The sequence below is a fragment of the Anoplopoma fimbria genome, unplaced genomic scaffold (genome assembly GCF_027596085.1).
Source record: "Anoplopoma fimbria isolate UVic2021 breed Golden Eagle Sablefish unplaced genomic scaffold, Afim_UVic_2022 Un_contig_9980_pilon_pilon, whole genome shotgun sequence".
NCBI lineage: Eukaryota > Metazoa > Chordata > Actinopteri > Perciformes > Anoplopomatidae > Anoplopoma > Anoplopoma fimbria.
Window position 1 is genome coordinate 5,001 of NW_026554233.1, and position 20,139 is coordinate 25,139.

At 34.5% G+C, this 20,139-nt stretch overlaps 1 protein-coding gene across 1 annotated transcript; it reads left to right on the forward strand.

Annotated features, from left to right (window-relative positions):
- Positions 1-8,778: 8,778 nt before the first annotated feature.
- Positions 8,779-15,375, forward strand: LOC129117039 (homeobox protein Nkx-2.5-like). Its single transcript, XM_054627623.1, has 2 exons — positions 8,779-9,422; positions 13,487-15,375. Exons 1-2 carry the CDS (start codon positions 8,984-8,986, stop codon positions 14,116-14,118), a joined length of 1,071 nt encoding a protein of 356 aa, XP_054483598.1. The 5' UTR covers positions 8,779-8,983; the 3' UTR covers positions 14,119-15,375.
- Positions 15,376-20,139: the final 4,764 nt, after the last annotated feature.

Genomic DNA, 20,139 nt, shown 5'->3' on the forward strand with positions numbered 1-20,139 from the left:
GAAGTGTGTGAAGTGTGTGTGAAGAAGTGTGTGTGTGTGTGTGTGTGTGTGTGTGTGTGTGTGTGTGTGTGTGTGTGTGTGTGTGTGATGTGTGTGTGAGTGTGTGTGTGAGGCCTGTCCCAAACCTTTAACGAGGAGTTCTGAATGAGAGCCAAGTACATCAGCAGAGGAGGAGGAGGAAGAGGAGGAGGAGGAGGAGGAGGAGGACGAGGAGGAGGTGTGTGGAGGAGGTGGAGGAAGAGGAGTGTGGAGGTGGAGTGAGGAGGAGTGAGGAGGAGGAGGAAGTGTGTGTGTGGAGGAGATATAGAGGCCTGTCCCAAACCTTTAACGAGGAGGAGGAGAGCCAAGTACATCAGCAGGAGGAGGAGGAGGAGGGAGGAGGAGGAGGAAGGAGGAAGAGGGAGGAGGAGGAGGAGGAGGAGGAGGAGGAGGAGAGGAGAGGAGGAGGAGGAGGAGGAGGAGGAGGAGGAGGAAGAGGGAAGAGGAGGAGGAGGAGGAGGAGGAGGAGGAGGAGGAGGAGGAGGAGGAGGAGGAGGAGGAGGAGGAGGAGGAGGAGGAGGAGGGAGGAGGAGGAGGAGGAGGAGGAGGAGGAGGAGGAGAGGAGGAGGAGGAGGAGGAGGAGGAGGAGGAAGAGGAGGAGGATTTTTTTTTTGCGCTTTTTGGCTGCGCGTAAAAGTTGGACACTAGTAACAGTTTATGTGTGTCTTTCATTTACTAATGAGCTCTGCTACTGTGTGTGTGTGTGTGTGTGTGTGTGTGTGTGTGTGTGTGTGTGTGTGTGTGTGTGTGTGTGTGTGTGTGTGTGTGTGTGTGTGTGTTGCGTCCTGCTGAGCGGACGTATCGTTGCGGATCACTGAGATAGCGTCTTCTCTCTCCTAATGGAGCTATTATTACTGTCTGCAGGCCTGGTTATCTAAACACACAGCAGAGAACCAGGAGTCACTTTAGAAATGTTTTTTTTTTATTCATTTCACTTTTATTTTAAATGAGTCTTTTATAGTTAATAATGTGGTTTTTTTTCTAAACAGATAGAGATTCTCTGGCAGGTCGTGTTATTAGTATATATTATTTAATAAATGAAATATTACACATCGAAGGACATGTTGGTGTCATTCGGTTTTATGTGAAAGCTTTTATGTAGTGACCCAGAATATATATATATATAAAAATAAATATAGATATATAGATATTTGTGTGAAAAAAGCAATTAAATGACAACATTTAAACAAACCTAAAGATCAATTAAAGTTGTATTTCTGTGATGATTCTGGTGGAAATCGACCAGACAGACTAAATAAAAAGAAGAATCACAGAAATGTTTTATTTGCGTCGAAACGTTCAAATTATAAATCAGAATTATTATTTTTTCTCAATTTAACAAAAATGTGTTTGTAATATGAAAATAATGATTAAAAAAAACCCCGCAATGCAATATACTATTCAATTTAACAAAAATCTGCAAAGGGACGCACTTTTTTTTTTAAATTGAAACGCGAAATAATACAATATTCGCTTTAAAATCTCGTATTTCATTTTGCAAGTTGTCTTGTGTTTGCTTTTCACATGCTTCTGGAATACATACATTTACTACGAGATTATTATTGTAATATATATCATTTATATAATATATATTCCAAAGTGAAGATTCTGCAGTGGGTTGTTTAAAATAATTCATTTTACTCTGAAACTTTATAGGAATCTATAGTTTTCTGGCACATATCGTTATATATTTAATGTCCACCTGTGTGCTGTTTATATCATATAGCTGCATATATATAATAAACTGTGTTTGTTCTCGTTTTGTTGCTGGAGTTACTCATTATCTGTTTAGTTTCACAACATGAACATGTGTTTTCTTCCTCTCTAACGTTTGACATCCTAATAGTTTGTGTTTCTCTTGCTTGCTGACACTCCTTCAGACACACACACACACACACACACACACACACACACACACACACACACACACACACACACACACACACACACACACACACACACACACACACACACACACACACACACACACACACACACAGATTATCTCTCCTCTCTCTCCATCCAACCATCCAGAGCCGCCTGGCGCCTCCGCCGGGCCGCAAATGACAGCAGACAAGAGGTGTAGCGTTTCCTATTGTTACCTCCATTCATAGCACACACACACACACACACACACACACACACACACACACACACACACACACACACACACACACACACACACACACACACACACACACACACACACACACACACAACTGAAGTAACAGGAAAGTTAGCCTCCAGACAAAATGTCATCAGAATTGCACACTTATATAATATAATATAATATAATATAATATAATATAATATAATATAATTGAATATACCGATAAGTATAATAAACATAATCTCACTCTAAAGGAGTATTATGTCCTCAAATATAAATAAACTGCTGTCTATAATCATTTTAATTCTACTGTATATTTATTTTGTTTATCATACTAATCCCCACCTGTATATTATAACAATGATGTACTTGTATTGGCATTAATACTCCGACACTACTGGAAAGTAACTCAATATATAAGTCCTGAATTTAAGTACAATTTGAGTAATTTCATGATGTAACTTTATACTTCTACTATACATCTCAGAGGGAAATATTGTAGTTTTTACATTTATTTGATACATTTAGTTTATATCAACAGATACAATATGATTAAGCTACAGTACCTTCATCAGCTTCAACATTAAAGTGATAGTACATTTATCTGTCAATTATTATAATCCAATAATATATATCATTCTGAAAAGGGCCATTTTGCAAAATGAGTAATTTTACTTTCGGTACTTTAAGTATATTTAGATACTTTTACTTATAAAGAGTATTTCTACATTTTGGTATAAATACTTAATGCAGTAAATGGTTACTTCTGACTTTAAAGCCTATTGTGCAACTTGAGGATTATCTAAATATCTAAAAATATATATGAAACCAAAAAGTTAGAATTGCATTTTAATATTTATAAGTTTTATCTTTTAATGACATTCATTTTATTGTTGTGTTTTTTCAGTAAAAAGAGGCTCAGCTATAACCTTTACACTTCAAACTTCTGCTAAGTTTTCACTGACATTTTAACCGACTTATCTCTGTTTGTGTGAAAGATAAAGAGCCGAACAGAAGCTCCACAAAGGTCACAGTCTTCCTTCCAGCTCTGTCAGCACCATCGAGGCTGTAAGCTGAACAACCTCCTTCCTCCTGATGGACGTTTATCTGAGTGTCACTCTGCAGTTTGGTTGCATACAAACATACAGTCCTCTACAAGCTTTCCTGCATGGCTTCATAAATTAAGACAAAACCTCAGAGGTCCCAGTCATGATCCCTGGGGTTCACCCACAACAAAATGCTAAGAATGTCGAATATTCACTCTCATTTTAGCATTTGTTTTTTTTTATACTTTCATAGCTTTCTCCTGCTGCTGGAAACAATGTTGGTATCAGCCATGAGACTTTAATAAATGTCATGCTATGAAATCAAAACAATGAGCTAAAAGAAGCTAAAAAAAAAAAAAGCCATGTTGGATTTGGTGGCACAATTATAAAAATCAGCGAGTGCATCTTCCTCTAATTATCAAAAAAGTGAAAACTTGGCTTTTTTATGCTCTCGTGTCTTTGCAGCTAAAAAAAACACAAAATAAATAAAAAATGCCAAGGGCCAAATTAGTTCATCCTCCCCAGAAAACGGCCTATAAGTGGTCTGTACAGGCAGCATGTTACGAAAGTAATCTCGGCGACCTCTAGTGGCTGTAGTAAATATGACAAGAGCAAATGAGGAAGTCAGTAGCCGTAGTATTAAGAGCAACAAAGTGGGCAGGAGGTCGGGTTGAGTGGACGGGTCAACTGAATGGGCCCACCGACCAAAGGACCAAAGGACCAAAGGCCTAAAGTGGCATCACTTTTAAAATGTCATTAAAAGACATACGAAACAATCAGGTAGAGATTCAACATGACCACACAGGAATACAACTACAAAGAGAAGCAAAATACTACAAAGAGACCAAAACGGCTGTAAAGAGGCAGAGACCTCAAAGAGTATTGCATCAACTATGAAACTACAAAGAGACACAAGCAACCACAAATAGATGCAAAACAACTTCAAACAGACACAACAATACTACAAAGAGACGCAAATTGACTACAAAGAGACACAAGCAACAAGCAAAACTACAAATTGACTACAAATTGACTACAAATTGACTACAAATTGACTACAAATTGACTACAAAGTGACGCAAATTGACTACAAAGTGACACAAAGCAACTACAAATAGATGAGGCTCAACAGACATACAAACTACAAAAGAGAGCAAATTGACTACAAATTGACTACAAATTGACTACAAATTGACTACAAAGTGACGCAAATTGACTACAAAGTGACACAAAGCAACTACATAGAGAGGCTCAACAACATAAAAGTATGTGTAAAGGAGAGCTCTTGGGACCTTTTGCAATGGACCCATTGTCCCATAATCAGCCAGTGAAACAAACACAGGACAGTCACCCAGGAGACCTCTGTTCCTGTCCCTTGTTGACTTTTTTAAACTTACGAACGCAAGTTAAGTTACGTAACAAACGTTCTTGAATTGTCCACTTCCTTTTACCAAACCCGACCAACAAAGTAACCGCTTCACAACACGTTCCTGTCACCGGGACTCTCCAACGGTCATATACAGTATGTCGTTTTGGGAGTAACGTTTGCAGAAGGAGGAAGTCGTGGTGGATGAGTCAACAAAAACACGTTTTTCTTTATAACAGCAGCGACATGTTTGTTTTTCTGATTTTTTAAAAACATGACCACGAACTTAAGAAAGTGGTAATTAAAACAATAATCACCACGGTTCCCTAAAACCCTAACAAGTCATTTTTGTGCTTAAACCTCAACCAAAACATTATTCGTCATAAAACAGATTGTCAGCTGTGGTTTTGGACGTCACAGACAAATGATGTCGACCTGTCGATAGAAGCATCAGATCAGAAATCACTTGTGTTGCTGCTCTTTGCAATTCATGTTGTTCTAAACGGCAGGTACAAGCAATGTTTTTTGTTATAGAATTTGGAGGATTTGTTGTTAGAACTGGTCCCAGGTGAGGTGAGGTTTCAGGGTTTCAGCCTTTTTTAGGGAGGTATTAAAAGTAGATGGCACCCACATGATTAAGTCCCTCTGGAACTCCCATATAGGAGCTGCTGATCACACTGTGGACTCTTTAATAAGACATCATGTTGTAGTGAATGATCAATGAACAGTGACATTACTTTAAAATGGTATCCTTTATCTGATTAAGAGGAACATGCTGCATTTATTTCCTATATTTTGGCGGGTTTACAGTTACAACTATCTCTTGGAGATCCCTGAACTGCAGTTTGTAAACCTGGTCCCAGAATAACCAAATGTCCCCGTCAATTAACTTAAACTAAAACAGTTTTATTTTATTTCCAATAGCTGGTGAAGAGTGTTGGCCCCGTCTGACACACAGAAAACACAGCGCTCAGCCTGGCGTCATTGGATTTAATGCTTATTTAAAGTAAATGGAGGCGGCCGTGTTCCAGTCTAAACACCACCCGGCCTTTGTTTGGCCCCGTTTTACTAGGAAGTGCTGATGATGATGATGTAGAAGTCTACAGGCACAAGCTTACATATATCTGAGTGAATTTAGAGCTGCACATCAGGACGTTAACTACCTGTGGAGGGGAAACCCAGCAGAGAGGCCCCGAGCAGGACCCAGATCAGAGACACATCTATACAGCATGAAAATCTACAGTCACTTCTGATATCACAGAGAAAACTGTTAAACCCTAAAGACTGCCTGGTCTGCACTCGTGCCACATTTTATTTAAAAAAAGACACATATTTAGTGATTTTTGTCTTCCATAAAATATTTGTAAAACCCTCAAAATGTGGTATAGTGTCCTTGAAACCCCATATTTGTGATTTGTTCACATATTTTTTGACAGTTAGGAGAAAACTTTGACTTTATTTGACAAAGTTATTCCCTAAAATGACCCCCCAGTTTGTAAAATTGGAGCATTTAGGGCCTAGATTGAGCTTTAGTACAATATGATAATTAAAAAAGGCAAAGAAATGACTAATGGAGTTCATATTTCCACTCTGTTTGGGGGCCCGAGGTGTTTGAGGGGCCCTAAGCCTATAAGGCAGCCATGGTTTTTGCTCTTTTTGACAAGGAAAACAGTTTCTAAAGCCTGACAGAAGGCTTTAAAGTAGGTTTCTCCGTTGTGCAGAATGTTGTAAACAGAACTTAAGAGAACCAAACTAATGTTACGTGATGTCGCTGCAGAGCTAAAGGACGGAGAATCCAGTTATGGACAACAAAACAATTTCCTCTGTTTTCGGCATGAATTGTTAGATGAAAAAAAGTGTCCGATATAAAGACACTGAAGATGACAGGAATCAGCAATTTCAGAATAAAAGTATTGAAGGCTGCAATGACCTTTTAACCCCAGAAAATGTCAGTTTAGGTGCTTATTCTACTGAAAACCTACTTCATCAACATCAGTCTGAGAGAATCTTTTAATGATCAAGCTCTGCAGCCTTTAAAGCAGGAAGAAATGTTTCGTATTAACCTGTGACTTTGATTTTAGAATTAAATATTATATTTCATATATTGAAATTCTTGAACACAGAGAGGCATCACTGAGGACACCATGGTCGTCACATGTCATATTTCTGGGAATGTTTGGGGTGTTTAATTGTGTAAAGAGGAGTTTAAATTCTGTTATTACAGACACAGAAACTTGAAATCTGAATTTATGAATCGATTTTTAGCAGACTCAGAATCAGTGTGTGAAGAAGAAGTGTGGAGAATGCTTTGAAACAACATCATTTGTTCCGTTCGTGGTAGAAAAACACAACTCTATTATATATATCTCAGAACATAAAGAAAAATAGATGGTCTGTCAATAACAGTTACTTAAAAATAATAACAGTAATGTGAGAAACATGCACATGTTAAGCCATACACAAAAATTCAAACTACAAAGGAAACAGATTATCCTCCCAATGCATCCATAATTATTCTTCCTTTAGACATTTTCTTGAGCGCTTTAAAGTATTCTGTGCAAACCGATGCCTTAAAATCAAACATCCAGAATTTTCTTAAACACGATCCTGCATTTCAATAAAAATAAAATGTGACAATTTGTGTTTTTTAAATTCTATTTATAATAAATAGAAAGTTGTATTGGTCCCATTAACTAATGCTTGACTGAAATGGTCAAACAATAAGAGTTCATGTAGCACCTTTATCATAATAACTGTTAAATTATGAATACTATTATGTATATATCAGTATTAATGTGACATTAAAGTGGCTCATTAAACAATATTATTCAACTAGACATGATTTTTTTTCAATAAATCGCAGGAAATGAAAAATGAATCACGTGAAAATGTAAAATATTTGTATTTTTCTAACAAATTTTCTAAAATCAGACTTTTTTGAGAACTTTTCTGTTGGTTTTAAGAAAAAAACAAAAAACACAGGAGGCAGCGGGGTGACAGGGTGGAGGAGGAGGTGGGGGGTCCTGCTGCAAAACGGAAAGGGGAGCTGATAGGAGCAGATTACTTCTGGCTAGAAACGTCAGTCAGTTTTTCCTGGAGGAATCTTAATTGCCCCGGGGGCGCTTGTTATCGGTGCAGGGAGGTTATTAATACAACACCCGAGATAAAGAGGACGGAGACACACAGAGAGCAGCCGGCGGCCTACAGGAGGGTGGAATCAAACATCATGAGGAGGTTAGAGAAGCTACCTGTTTAGCAGTAAAGGGTGAGAACAACACCGTTTAACCTCCTGAACCCTTAAATCTCCACCTTACATTTAAAAGTTACAAATGAATCCTTATCTGAGTTTTGCTGGTGGAGGGAAGAGTGAAGTATCCAAACCTCAGGAAGGCATCCAGTGACTCCACTAGTACATAAAATGGGGGAAACTGCTGTTGTATATCTCTGTTGCACAGAGTTCTTTGGAAACTTTGGAATCTCCTCTAAACCTAAGAGCAAACATAAAACTTTTGGGAAGAATTTAAACAAACCTCAGCTTCACGGTGGCATCTTCAGAGGAGATCACTCAGAGCAAAAGTGCATTTTTTTTTTTTTTAGATCAGGGCTTTGGTTGCTATGCTGATGTAAGGTAATAGTAAAACACACAAATTAATCAATTTCGACCAGTTTAAGACATAAAAAAAAGTTACTCAAACCTCTCCATCTCATAAAACGCCAAGTATGTGCTCTGCGTAATAATGGCCAGCACCACTTTTTGGAGTCCAACTATTTGGATGAAGTTAAACCACAGTAGCCAAAAGGTTCCTGGCTACCCCCCCCTTGACCTGTTGACCTTGGAGTGCCACCGTTCTCCCAGCATTGGTGCTCCTCTCCAAAAAGGACGCACAGATTTACGCACGAACCAACACAGATACTGGTGTTCTGACCTGAAGAAAACAAGTTACAAGTTTAAACACTTTATAAAAGAAAAGGGTAAAGATATAGGTCACATGTTTGCAGTGACTGAGGCTTGTAACTTGCTTCTTGTGGCAAAACGTGTGCGTAAATATAGGCTGCTGGGTGGATTCAGGGCAGGAGAGTGAGTGGAGGGTTATGTTCTGGATGTCCACCATGTTCACAGTCCACAGGACGTGAACATACGTCACATACGCCCCACCTTCCCTCCTTCTCTGGAACTTCCAAATGCCTCCCTGCACGCACTTTCCATTTCACACACCCCTCCCCCTGACACCAGAGGAGGCTCCGGTCCAAACTCTGCTCACAAAGCCCGACATTATATCTGTCAGAGAGGGGAACCTGCATGCACATGGACTAATACCCAATGTTTCACGGCGATGAGGGATTCCAGAGGCTTAAAGAAGAGGCTCCTAAGCTGAAACATTTGTTAGGAAAGAAGAGTGGAAGCCAGGAGAAGAGGCGTGCATGTTACTCGGAGGGCTTCATTTCCTCGGTGAGCTGGATGACATGATGCTGCAGAGTCCACTCACCTCCACCTCCACCTCCACCCCGTTTTCTGTCAAGGATATCCTCAAGCTGGAGCAGCTGGAGCAGCAGCAGCAGCAGGAGGCCGGGTCCTTGGAGCTCCAGCACCGAGCCCTCAGGCACCAGCTCACCGGTTCTCCTCCTCCTCCTCCTCCTCCTCCTCCTCTTCCTCAGAGGCGGCGTTTCCAAACCCCGCCGTCCTGCATGCTCGCCCGGGACAGTCCTCCCTTCTCGGATGGAGAGGACAACCTGGCCTACCTCAACGCACTGGCAGGTCGAGAGGAGGACCGAGGAGAGACCAGCATGTCCCCGGACCTGTACGTCCACCGGGGCCTGCAGGGAGCCAAGCTGGAGGCCGCAGAGCTGGACCAGGAGAGCAGTGAGTTGAAAAGGCCACAAAGGAAGAATTACAACCATCATTTCACATAAATGAATAATATATAAATAGAAGCAGTTAATTTGGATATTTTCAGTGGCTGTAAATAATCTGCATGCTTCATCTGGACCCTGAACCCGGACTGCTCTCACGGCAAGGTGGCAGAAAAGTTTCCTCTGTTAGGCTGCTTTGTTTAATTAATCTTTAAAATAAAATAATTTGTTGTAAATATTAATATAGTAGCAGCGTCAGACACAATGTGAGCCAACAAGGGGGGAAAAAAGTTAAATATGTTTAGTATCATTTCTAAAAAAGTTAAATATGTTTAGTATCATTTCTAAAAGAAATAATAATCCATGCAGCTCTTATTATTCCAGTATAGTATCCTCTGTTAGGCTGCTTTGTTTAATTAATCTTTAAAATAAAATAATTTGAAATAAATATTAATATAGTAGCAGCGTCAGACACAATGTGAGCCAACAAGGGAGGAAAAAAGTTAAATATGTTTAGTATCATTTTAAAATTAAATAATAATAATAATAATCCATGCAGCTCTTATTATTCCAGTAAAGTTTCCTCTGTTACGCTGCTTTGTTTAATTAATCTTTAAAATAAAATAATTTGTAGTAAATATTAATATATCAGTAGCGTCAGACACAATGTTAAAATATGTTTAGTATAATTTCTAAAATTAAATAATCATAATAATAATCCATGCAGCTCTTATTATTCCAGTATAGTTTCCTCTGTTAGGCTGCTTTGTTTAATTAATCTTTAAAATAAAATAATTTGTAATAAATATTAATATAGTAGTAGCGTCAGACACAATGTGAGCCAACAAGAGGAAAAAAAGTTAAATATGTTTAGTATCATTTCTAAAAAAATAATAATAATAATAATCCATGCAGCTCTTATTATTCCAGTATAGTTTCCTCTGTTAGGCTGCTTTGTTTAATTAATCTTTAAAATAAAATAATTTGTAATAAATATTAATATAGTAGTAGCGTCAGACACAATGTGAGCCAACAAGGGGAAAAAAAGTTAAATATGTTTAGTATCATTTCTAAAAAAAAATAATAATCCATGCAGCTCTTATTATTCCAGTATAGTTTCCTCTGTTACGCTGCTTTGTTTAATTAATCTTTAAAATAAAATAATTTGTTGTAAATATTAATATAGTAGTAGCGTCAGACACAATGTGAGCCAACAAGGGAGGAAAAAAGTTAAATATGTTTAGTATAATTTCTAAAATTAAATAATAATAATAATAATCCATGCAGCTCTTATTATTCAGTAAAATCACTTAAAATGACCTCAAATATTAAACCCAGCTTTATCTATAAATATAAGTTTTGGAAAAATTGCAACTCCAAAAACAAAAACAAATCCTATTTAATAAATATATATAATATATTTTCTCTCTCTATATATATATATCATCCCATAATAAAGAGCTATAAAGACGGATCCAGTAAAGTCTGGACATGTCAAACACGGACTCTTGTTATGATGTGTGGACCATAAACCAGCAATTAGTTTAAAGAGGTTTGTAAAAGAAATGACACCGCGAAGTATAGCCGATAAACACGGCCAGACACGGCCTTCTATCATGACTCATAACACACATAAACTACCTGAAGTTTGTATTTTATAATATTGTTCTATGTGTTCTGGTGTTTTATATATTTATGATGTCGTTTTCATAATAATATCAGAGCTTTTTGTCATGATTATTGTGGCTAAAAGATTTTGTATTTTATTTATAGGACTTTTTTTTTTTTTAAATCACACAAAGAAAAATGTTTTGTCTCTGCAGTGGGTGTTTTTTTTTGTTGGTATTTTATTATTATTTTTCTTCTTGTTCAACTTTTATTTATTGTTATTATTCATATTATGATGAGTATCATTACTAGTATCATTGACATTATAAGTATAATGCATCATTTAAAAATAATGATACATTATATATTTATAATAATGTATCATTATTATAAATATATATCGTAAGTGTTGTTCTAATAATAATAATATAATTTGTATCATTATTATTATTATTATTAAATTAAGTAAATTAAGTATAATGACTATCATCATCTATACTTATTTTTATTATTTGATACATTATAATTATTGTTAAAGTTGTATTAACATCATAACTATTCTAGTTATCTTATATTGTTGTTCTTATAATAATAATAATTATATATATATATTATAAATAATGATACATTATATATTTATAATAATGTATCATTATTATAAATATATATCGTAAGTGTTGTTCTAATAATAATAATAATTTGTATCATTATTATTATTATTCGGATTAAATTAATTAAGTATATCATTATACTTATTTTTATTATTTGTATAATTATTGTTAAAGTTGTATTAACATCATAACTATTCTAGTTATTTGTTCTTATTATAATAATAATAATATATATATATATATATATTATAAATAATGATACATTATATATTATAATATTCTGGGAGATAATATTCAACATTTGAGGGATTTATTCTTCTTATATGTGACTTCTTATAATAATAATAATTATAATAATAATAATAATAATATATATATATATTATAAATAATGATACATTATATATTTTGAATTGAAGTGGTGAATAATCATAATATTCTGGGAGATAATATTCAACATTTGAGGGATTTATTCTTCTTATATGTGACTTCTTATAATAATAATAATAATAATAATAATAATTATATATAATAATATTATAAATAATAATACATTATATATTTATTAAGTGTAATGAAGTGGTGAATTATCATAATATTCTGGGAGATAATATTCAACATTTGAGGGATTTATTCTTCTTATATGTGACTTCTTATAATAATAATAATAATAATTATATATATATATTATAAATAATGATACATAATATATTATATTATAAGTGTAATGAAGTGGTGAATAATCATAATATTCTGGGAGATAATATTCAACATTTGAGGGATTTATTCTTCTTATATGTGACTTCTTATAATAATAATAATTATATATATATATTATAAATAATGATACATTATATATTTATTTGAATAATATTCTGGGAGATAATATTCAACATTTGAGGGATTTATTCTTATTATATGTGATTATAATATAATAATAATAATTATATATATATATTATAATAATGATAAATTATATATTTATGTTATTCTGGGAATAATATTCAACATTTGAGGGATTTATTCTTCTTATATGTGATTCTTATAATAATGATACATATATATATATTGAATAATGAAGTGGTGAATAATCATAATATTCTGGGAGATAATATTCAACATTTGAGGGATTTATTCTTCTTATATGTGACTTCTTATAATAATAATAATAATAATAATATTATATAAATAATGATACATTATATATTTATTGAAGTGGTGAATATTCTGGGAGATAATATTCAACATTTGAGGGATTTATTCTTCTTATATGTGACTTCTATAATAATAATAATAATAATAATAATATATATATATATTATAAATAATGATACATTATATATTTATTGAAGTGTATATAGATAATATTCAACATTTGAGGGATTTATTCTTCTTATATGTGACTTCTTATAATAATAATAATAATAATAATAATAATAATAATAATAATAATTATTATATATATATATTATAAATAATGATACATTATATATTTATTGAAGTGTATATAGATAATATTCAACATTTGAGTGATTTATTCTTCTTATATGTGACTTGGGGGATAATAATTAATAATAATAATAATAATAATAATAATAATAATAATTATATATATATATTATAAATAATGATACATTATATATTTATTGAAGAATATATATGGGAGATAATATTCAACATTTGAGGGATTTATTCTTCTTATATGTGACTTCTTATAATAATAATAATAATATATATATATATATTATAAATAATGATACATTATATATTTATTGAAGTGTATATAGATAATATTCAACATTTGAGGGATTTATTCTTCTTATATGTGACTTCCCCCCACTCCTCGACCCCCCCAGAGAGCTGCGCCTTGGTGTCCCGGGATGAGGCCTCGGAGGCCGGCAGGGGAGCCTCTGAGCGGCCGGTGCAGAAGCCTCGGAGCCGGCGGAGGCCCCGGGTGCTCTTCTCGCAGGCCCAGGTGTTCGAGCTGGAGCGTCGCTTCAAGCAGCAGCGTTACCTGTCGGCTCCGGAGAGGGAACACCTGGCCTCCACCCTGAAGCTCACCTCCAACCAGGTGAAGATCTGGTTCCAGAACCGCCGCTACAAGTGCAAGAGGCAGCGGCAGGACAAGAGTCTGGAGGCGGCTGGAGGTGGAGGTCAACACCACCCTCACCCCCACCCTCCTCCTCCACCCAGACGGGTGGCGGTGCCGGTGCTGGTGCGTGATGGGAAGCCTTGTCTGGGTGGAGGTCAGAGCTATGGCACCACCACTGCTTCTCCATATGGGTCCAACCCGTATGGGTATAACGGATACCCTGCCTACACCTACAGCAGCCCTGCTTACAACACCAACTACAGCTGCACCTACACCAGCATCCCCACCCTCCCGGCCTCCAGCTCCTCCAACACCTTTATGAACATGAACGCCACGCAGGCCCCCACCCACCAAGGGACGGGGGTCACACCATGCCAGGGGATCCGGGCATGGTAGCCTCGAACACAACTAGTGGCTCTTTTTTTATTGTTATTATTATTAATATTATTATTATTATTAATGGAGCTCTTACATTTTTCAGTCAGCCCACAAAGTGTGTTAACTTCTCCTCAGAGAACAGTTTATATAATGGCTGTAATGTGACACACAGTCACAGTTTGGGTGACATTTGCAGCAATAATTGGTGCTCCAGTTTGGCACTGACTGGGGGGATTACGCACAAACCTGCATTTTTATAAGAAAGAAAATGTTTTGTTTTTAACATGGTAACTTTTTTTTTTTTAGACTATGGAGAGATTGCCTTTAAAGTGTTTTTTTGGAGAATTGTTTTAGTCTATTTCACATCTATTCAAATAAATCAGAGAAATGAGGAAAAAGGAAAAATGATTGTGTCCTATATATATATATATATATTTTGGGTTTTCACGTTTCCCTCTCTTACTAAAGTAAGAATAATAATCCAATAATTATGGCTCCCATGTGGGGTCACATGCACGGAGGCAACATTTGGAGGAGGCCGAGCTGCTGGAGGAGGAGGCCGGGCCACAGGAACCCTTTGTCCCGGTGCCAGGAGACCTGAAAGGAGGAAGTTATTCTCCATTTGAGGTCCTTTAAAAAGGACGCGATTAGGCACCTAAAACACCCCCGATGAGCGAGCTGCAGCCGGGCCAGGGAGAGAGGAATAATGGGCCTTATTGGATTTGTGGGACAAAAGGTGTGTGGTAGGCAGAGCCGGGCACTCAGCAAAGACAAAGGCACACAGGGCCCAGAGATTGACGTCCTAATATTCCCATTTTAAGGGGTTATTCTGCAGGAGAAGGGGGACTGGGAGGACTGGTGGGGGGCACTGGGAGGACTGGGAGGAGAAAACGTGGTCACTTTTGTACTTTTTGTTCCCGTTCAGGAGGCTTTTTTGTTTTTTGTTCGTGGAGAAAGAGCCCCAGCAGAGAGGCTTCGGGGGCAGCCCGGGCTGGAGGTGGTGCAGCAGGGAGCCGGCTGTGTGAAAGGAGAGGGGTATTACTGCTACAAGTTTCACCATTTATCCCAATGTGCAAAGTGGACGGGAGGATTTTAAGGGTGGGTGGGTTTGGGGCTTTTATTCCAGTGTTATTTCAGCTCGATGCTATATTCTCACAGGTAGCAGACTAATAATCCTGCAAGAACAACGACTGCAGAACAGATTCTTCATTTATTTGCGACATAAACCAAAAGGAGAACTCACATTTTTAACACATTTGATCATTTTCACAGAATCAACGTGTCAAATTACAGAAAGAAAGTATAAAGTCCTGTTTTTTTATGGAGATTTATGGATTCAATAGTTTTGGTAATAAAGGATTTCAATGGATGGGCAAGTTATTGATTTGTATGGAGCTAAATGATCCAAACTCAGATTCAGTGTTTGTCTCTGGTTTAATGCTCGAATTACTCGATTAATCTTTGAGTCATTCAGAAGAACAGTTTGAGTCGATTATCAAAGCAAACAACTTTATTCCAGCTTCTCACATGTGAGGATTTGCTGCCTTTTTCTGTTTTATTATTTTATTGGTTGTTCGGACAAAAGCAGCCATTTGAATAGTTGACATCACTTTGGCTTCTTGGAGTATTTGTTCTCTATTTTCAAACATTTTGTCGACTAAATTCACTCATTATTGATTATTCAAATAAATAATGAAGAGAAACTAAAGTTGAAACCCTAAGTTGGTAAAAAATATATATATATATGTTTATGTTTAGGAAGTAAGAATTCTTGGCTCACAAATGAGGACTAAAACAATTACACGTGGTGCGAATTTCAGATTTAAACTCTTCTCTAACTTTTGTTTTCAACATTTATGGGACGTGGTAGTTGTGTGAAAAAAAAAAAAAGAAAAAGCATCAATCTGAATAATAATAATTATTATTATTATAAGAACAACAATAACGATAACTAGAATAGTTATGATGTTAATACAACTTTAACAATAATTATACAAATAATAAAAATAAGTATAATGATGCTAGTAATTATACTTAATTTAATCCGAATAATAATAATAATAATAATAATGATACAAATTATTATTATTATTATTAGAACAACACTTACGATATATATTTATAATAATGTATCATTACAATTTCAGATTTAAACTCTTCTCTAACTTTTGTTTTCACATTTATGGGACAAAAAAAAAACTAAATTGCCAACTTATTTGCTGGAATGATTCCACAGAACAAAGGTGATCGTGGTAGTTGTGTGAAAATCATGGAGGTAAAAAAAAAAAAAAAAAAAGAAAAAGCATCAATTGCTGTTTTTCCTCTGCCTGTAATTGTTCCTCCTATCTCAAGAACACCTCGTTTCCCTCTCAACAACAAAAAAAAAAAGTCCATTATTGTATAATTACAGCCTCCTAATGTGGGACATGAGAACACAGTGGGAGACCCTCCGGAGCTCAGCTATCCGGATCCACTGGTGGGAAACAGAGGAGCAGCTCTGGTGACTGACATGAGTTCAGTTAATGTGATTAATGCTTCTTTTTTTCTTTGAATGGAAAAGTTTTATAAATGCTCCCATGATGCAATATTTTAAGATATAAGTTAGGAAAAAAAAGTTATTTCCTGCTTCCATGCATGATTAATCACATTGTTCCTCTGGATTAAATCAGATTTTAGAGAGCAGATGGTTGAAACAGATCTGTGTTATCGTGTTAACCAGCTGATCTGCTGTCCCTGGTGCTCCTCTGCACTAATGGGGGTTAATGGAGGTAAACAGAAAGATGATAAGCTCCACGGTGCTGCTGCAAGGCCGCAGGACAGAGACCGAGGAGGCAAACAGAGACGAGACAGAGAGGCGTCCGTCCGGCAGGTAGACAGGTAGACAGGTAGACAGGTAGACAGTCTATAGACAGTAGACAGTAGACCATTAGAACTATATGAGCCTTGTAATGATAGTTATTACAACACACAGCACATAAAGAGCAGCATTAGGACTATATGTTTATCATACTAATGACACTTGTAATGATAGTTATTACAAAAGAATAACCATAACGTTACTATTATTGAGCATCATTATAACTATATATTTATTATACTAATGACACTTGTAATGATAGTTATTACAAAAGAACAACCATAACGTTACTATTATGGTAATGAGCATCATTATAACTATATATTTATTATACTAATAATGACACTTGTAATGATAGTTATTATAAAAGAATAACCATAACGTTACTATGGTAATGAGCATCATTATAACTATATATTTATTATACTAATTACATAATAATGACACTTGTAATGATAGTTATTATAAAAGAATAACCATAACGTTACTATTATTAATGAGCATCATTATAACTATATATTTATTATACTAATGACACTTGTAATGATAGTTATTATAAAAGAACAACCATAACGTTACTATTAATGAGCATCATTATAACTATATATTTATTATTAATTACACTTGTAATGATAGTTATTATAAAAGAATAACCATAACGTTACTATTAATTGAGCATCATTATAACTACTAATGACACTTGTAATGATAGTTATTATAAAAGAACAACCATAACGTTACTATTATGGTAATGAGCATCATTAAAACTATATATTTATTATACTAATTACATGATAATTATACACTTGTAATGATAGTTATTATAAAATATTTATTAACTAATAACGTTACTTGTAATGATAGTTATTATGGTAATGAGCATCATTATAACTATATATTTATTATACTAATTACACTAATGACACTTGTAATGATAGTTATTATAAAAGAACAACCATAACGTTACTATTGTGGTAATGAGCATCATTATAACTATATATTTATTATACTAATTATGCTTGTAATGACAGTTATTATAATCTGAATAATAATAATTATTATTATTATAAGAACAACAATAACGATAACTAGAATAGTTATGATGTTAATACAACTTTAACAATAATTATACAAATAATAAAAATAAGTAGTTATTATGATGCTATTAGTAATTATACTTAATTTAATCCGAATAATAATAATAATAATGATACAAATTATTATTATTATTATTAGAACAACACTTAATTTACGATATATATTTATAATAATGATACATTATTATAAATATATAATGTATCATTATTTATAATGATACATTATACTTATAATGTCAATGATACTAGTAATGATACTCATCATAATATGAATAATAATAATAAATAAAAGTTGAAGAAGAAGAAAAATAATAATCAGCATCACCTTGTTGGTTCAATAAAAACAATAATAATCTTTATTTTTCTGCATTAAAGGAAGACCAGTTTTACATAAAAATAAATAAATAAAATAAATGTATTTATTCTGCAAACAAATCAGCCATCATCAAAAAGTTATGTTGGAACTTTTTTTTAAATGAAATGCTGTCTGGAGCCTCAAATACAATTTTCTGACAGCGTTAACAAGCTAGTATTTATTTTACATACACTTTTACAGGTGTTCCTGTTATTTTGTCTAACCCCAAGAAAATTAAATACATCAGTTATCTCTGAATCTAAATTGTTTTAAAACCCTCTGACCTTTTTTAAAAGTTTATCTTGTACTACTAAGACATTTATTTTACTGTTATTACTGTTAAAACTAAGATTGATATACTTCATTACCAGAGAAGCATTGAAAATCCAACAAAAGTTCAGAAGTACTATAAGCAAAGTAAAAGTACTCATTATTCAGCAGGTTACCTGTCAAAGTTGAATTATTTTTTATATACTGCTGGACTGATACTCAGCATCGTTTTTACTGTTATAGCAGGTGGAGCTGGAGTTCATTTTAATTATTGTATGTACTTTTATGAAAAATACCTAAGAAACTATCCATAAAACATACATTATTTCCCTCTAAACTAATTATAAAGTAGCAGAAAAAGGAAACACGGCAGTAACTTTTAAGCACCCCTGAGTTGTATTGATTAAAAGCAGCTAATAATAATACTATGTTCTACATATTTGTGCTTCTACACTAAACTGTTAAAGCTGTGAGCAGCAGTAAACTAGTATTTCATACAGGTGACTCACAGCGTTTCTATTCTTTGATCTGTCTGTTAGCTTTGGCTGTTAGCTCTCTCATATGTTTGCTCTGTCTGTTCTCTCACTCTTCAAACAGACACCAGTCATCACCCAGCATGCACCACGCCGAAGGGTGTCTATCACTATCTTTGATCTTTGAACTCTGATTTGCTGAATCTCACTTAGATTCTATTTCAGACTGAGATTCTACAAAGTGAGTTTTGATTTGAGTTTGAGGAACTGTGTGAGAGGTTTACTTGGTGTCCAGGATCCAACTGTGGCACACAAGTCACACTGATACATATATATATATATATATATATATATATATATATATATATATATATATATATATATATATATATATATTATAAATATATATTATATAAAGATATATATATATATACAGTATGTATATGGTTTAATAAAGAGGCTCTTCATCAACCAATGTAATTTGTTTCAACAAATGTATGTGTGTGTGCATTAAATACTTACCGATGGTGATCGCTGATCAATGAAGCAGTCATCAATGCCACTCACCGGCTGCACACACACACAACAAGAGTAACATTATTCACAAAACAACATGAATATTTACCGATAAAATCTAACATTTTGATTTGTAAATAAGTGCTTTCCTGTTAATATTTTTTGAAACAAAGATTATATGTGGGGTTTTTTTTATGTTTTTAGGGGGGAAATCATCATGTACCACTAACTTTCATAATTTGTGCAGCATAAAAATGGTAATATCAAACAAACAAAAAAACACTAAATAATAATAACTAAATAAATCTGTGAAAAATGGTTAGTTCTGGTCTTATTAGACTTTTTGTCTCTAACATTTGAGTCCACGACCATTAAGGTAATTATGCACCATTGTAGAAAAATCCAGTAGACCAATTATGTGTGTTTGTTAAGTTTAAAACCAAACATGTTTGCATATAAAAAGTTAACTCA

Bases quoted from the DNA above. Each gene is read 5' to 3' on its own strand.
- LOC129117039 (XM_054627623.1), top strand. From the start codon at position 8,984: ATGTTACTCGGAGGGCTTCATTTCCTCGGTGAGCTGGATGACATGATG. The intron at 9,423-13,486 runs GTGAGTTGAAAA...CGACCCCCCCAG, and splicing joins AGAGCTGGACCAGGAGAGCA to AGAGCTGCGCCTTGGTGTCC.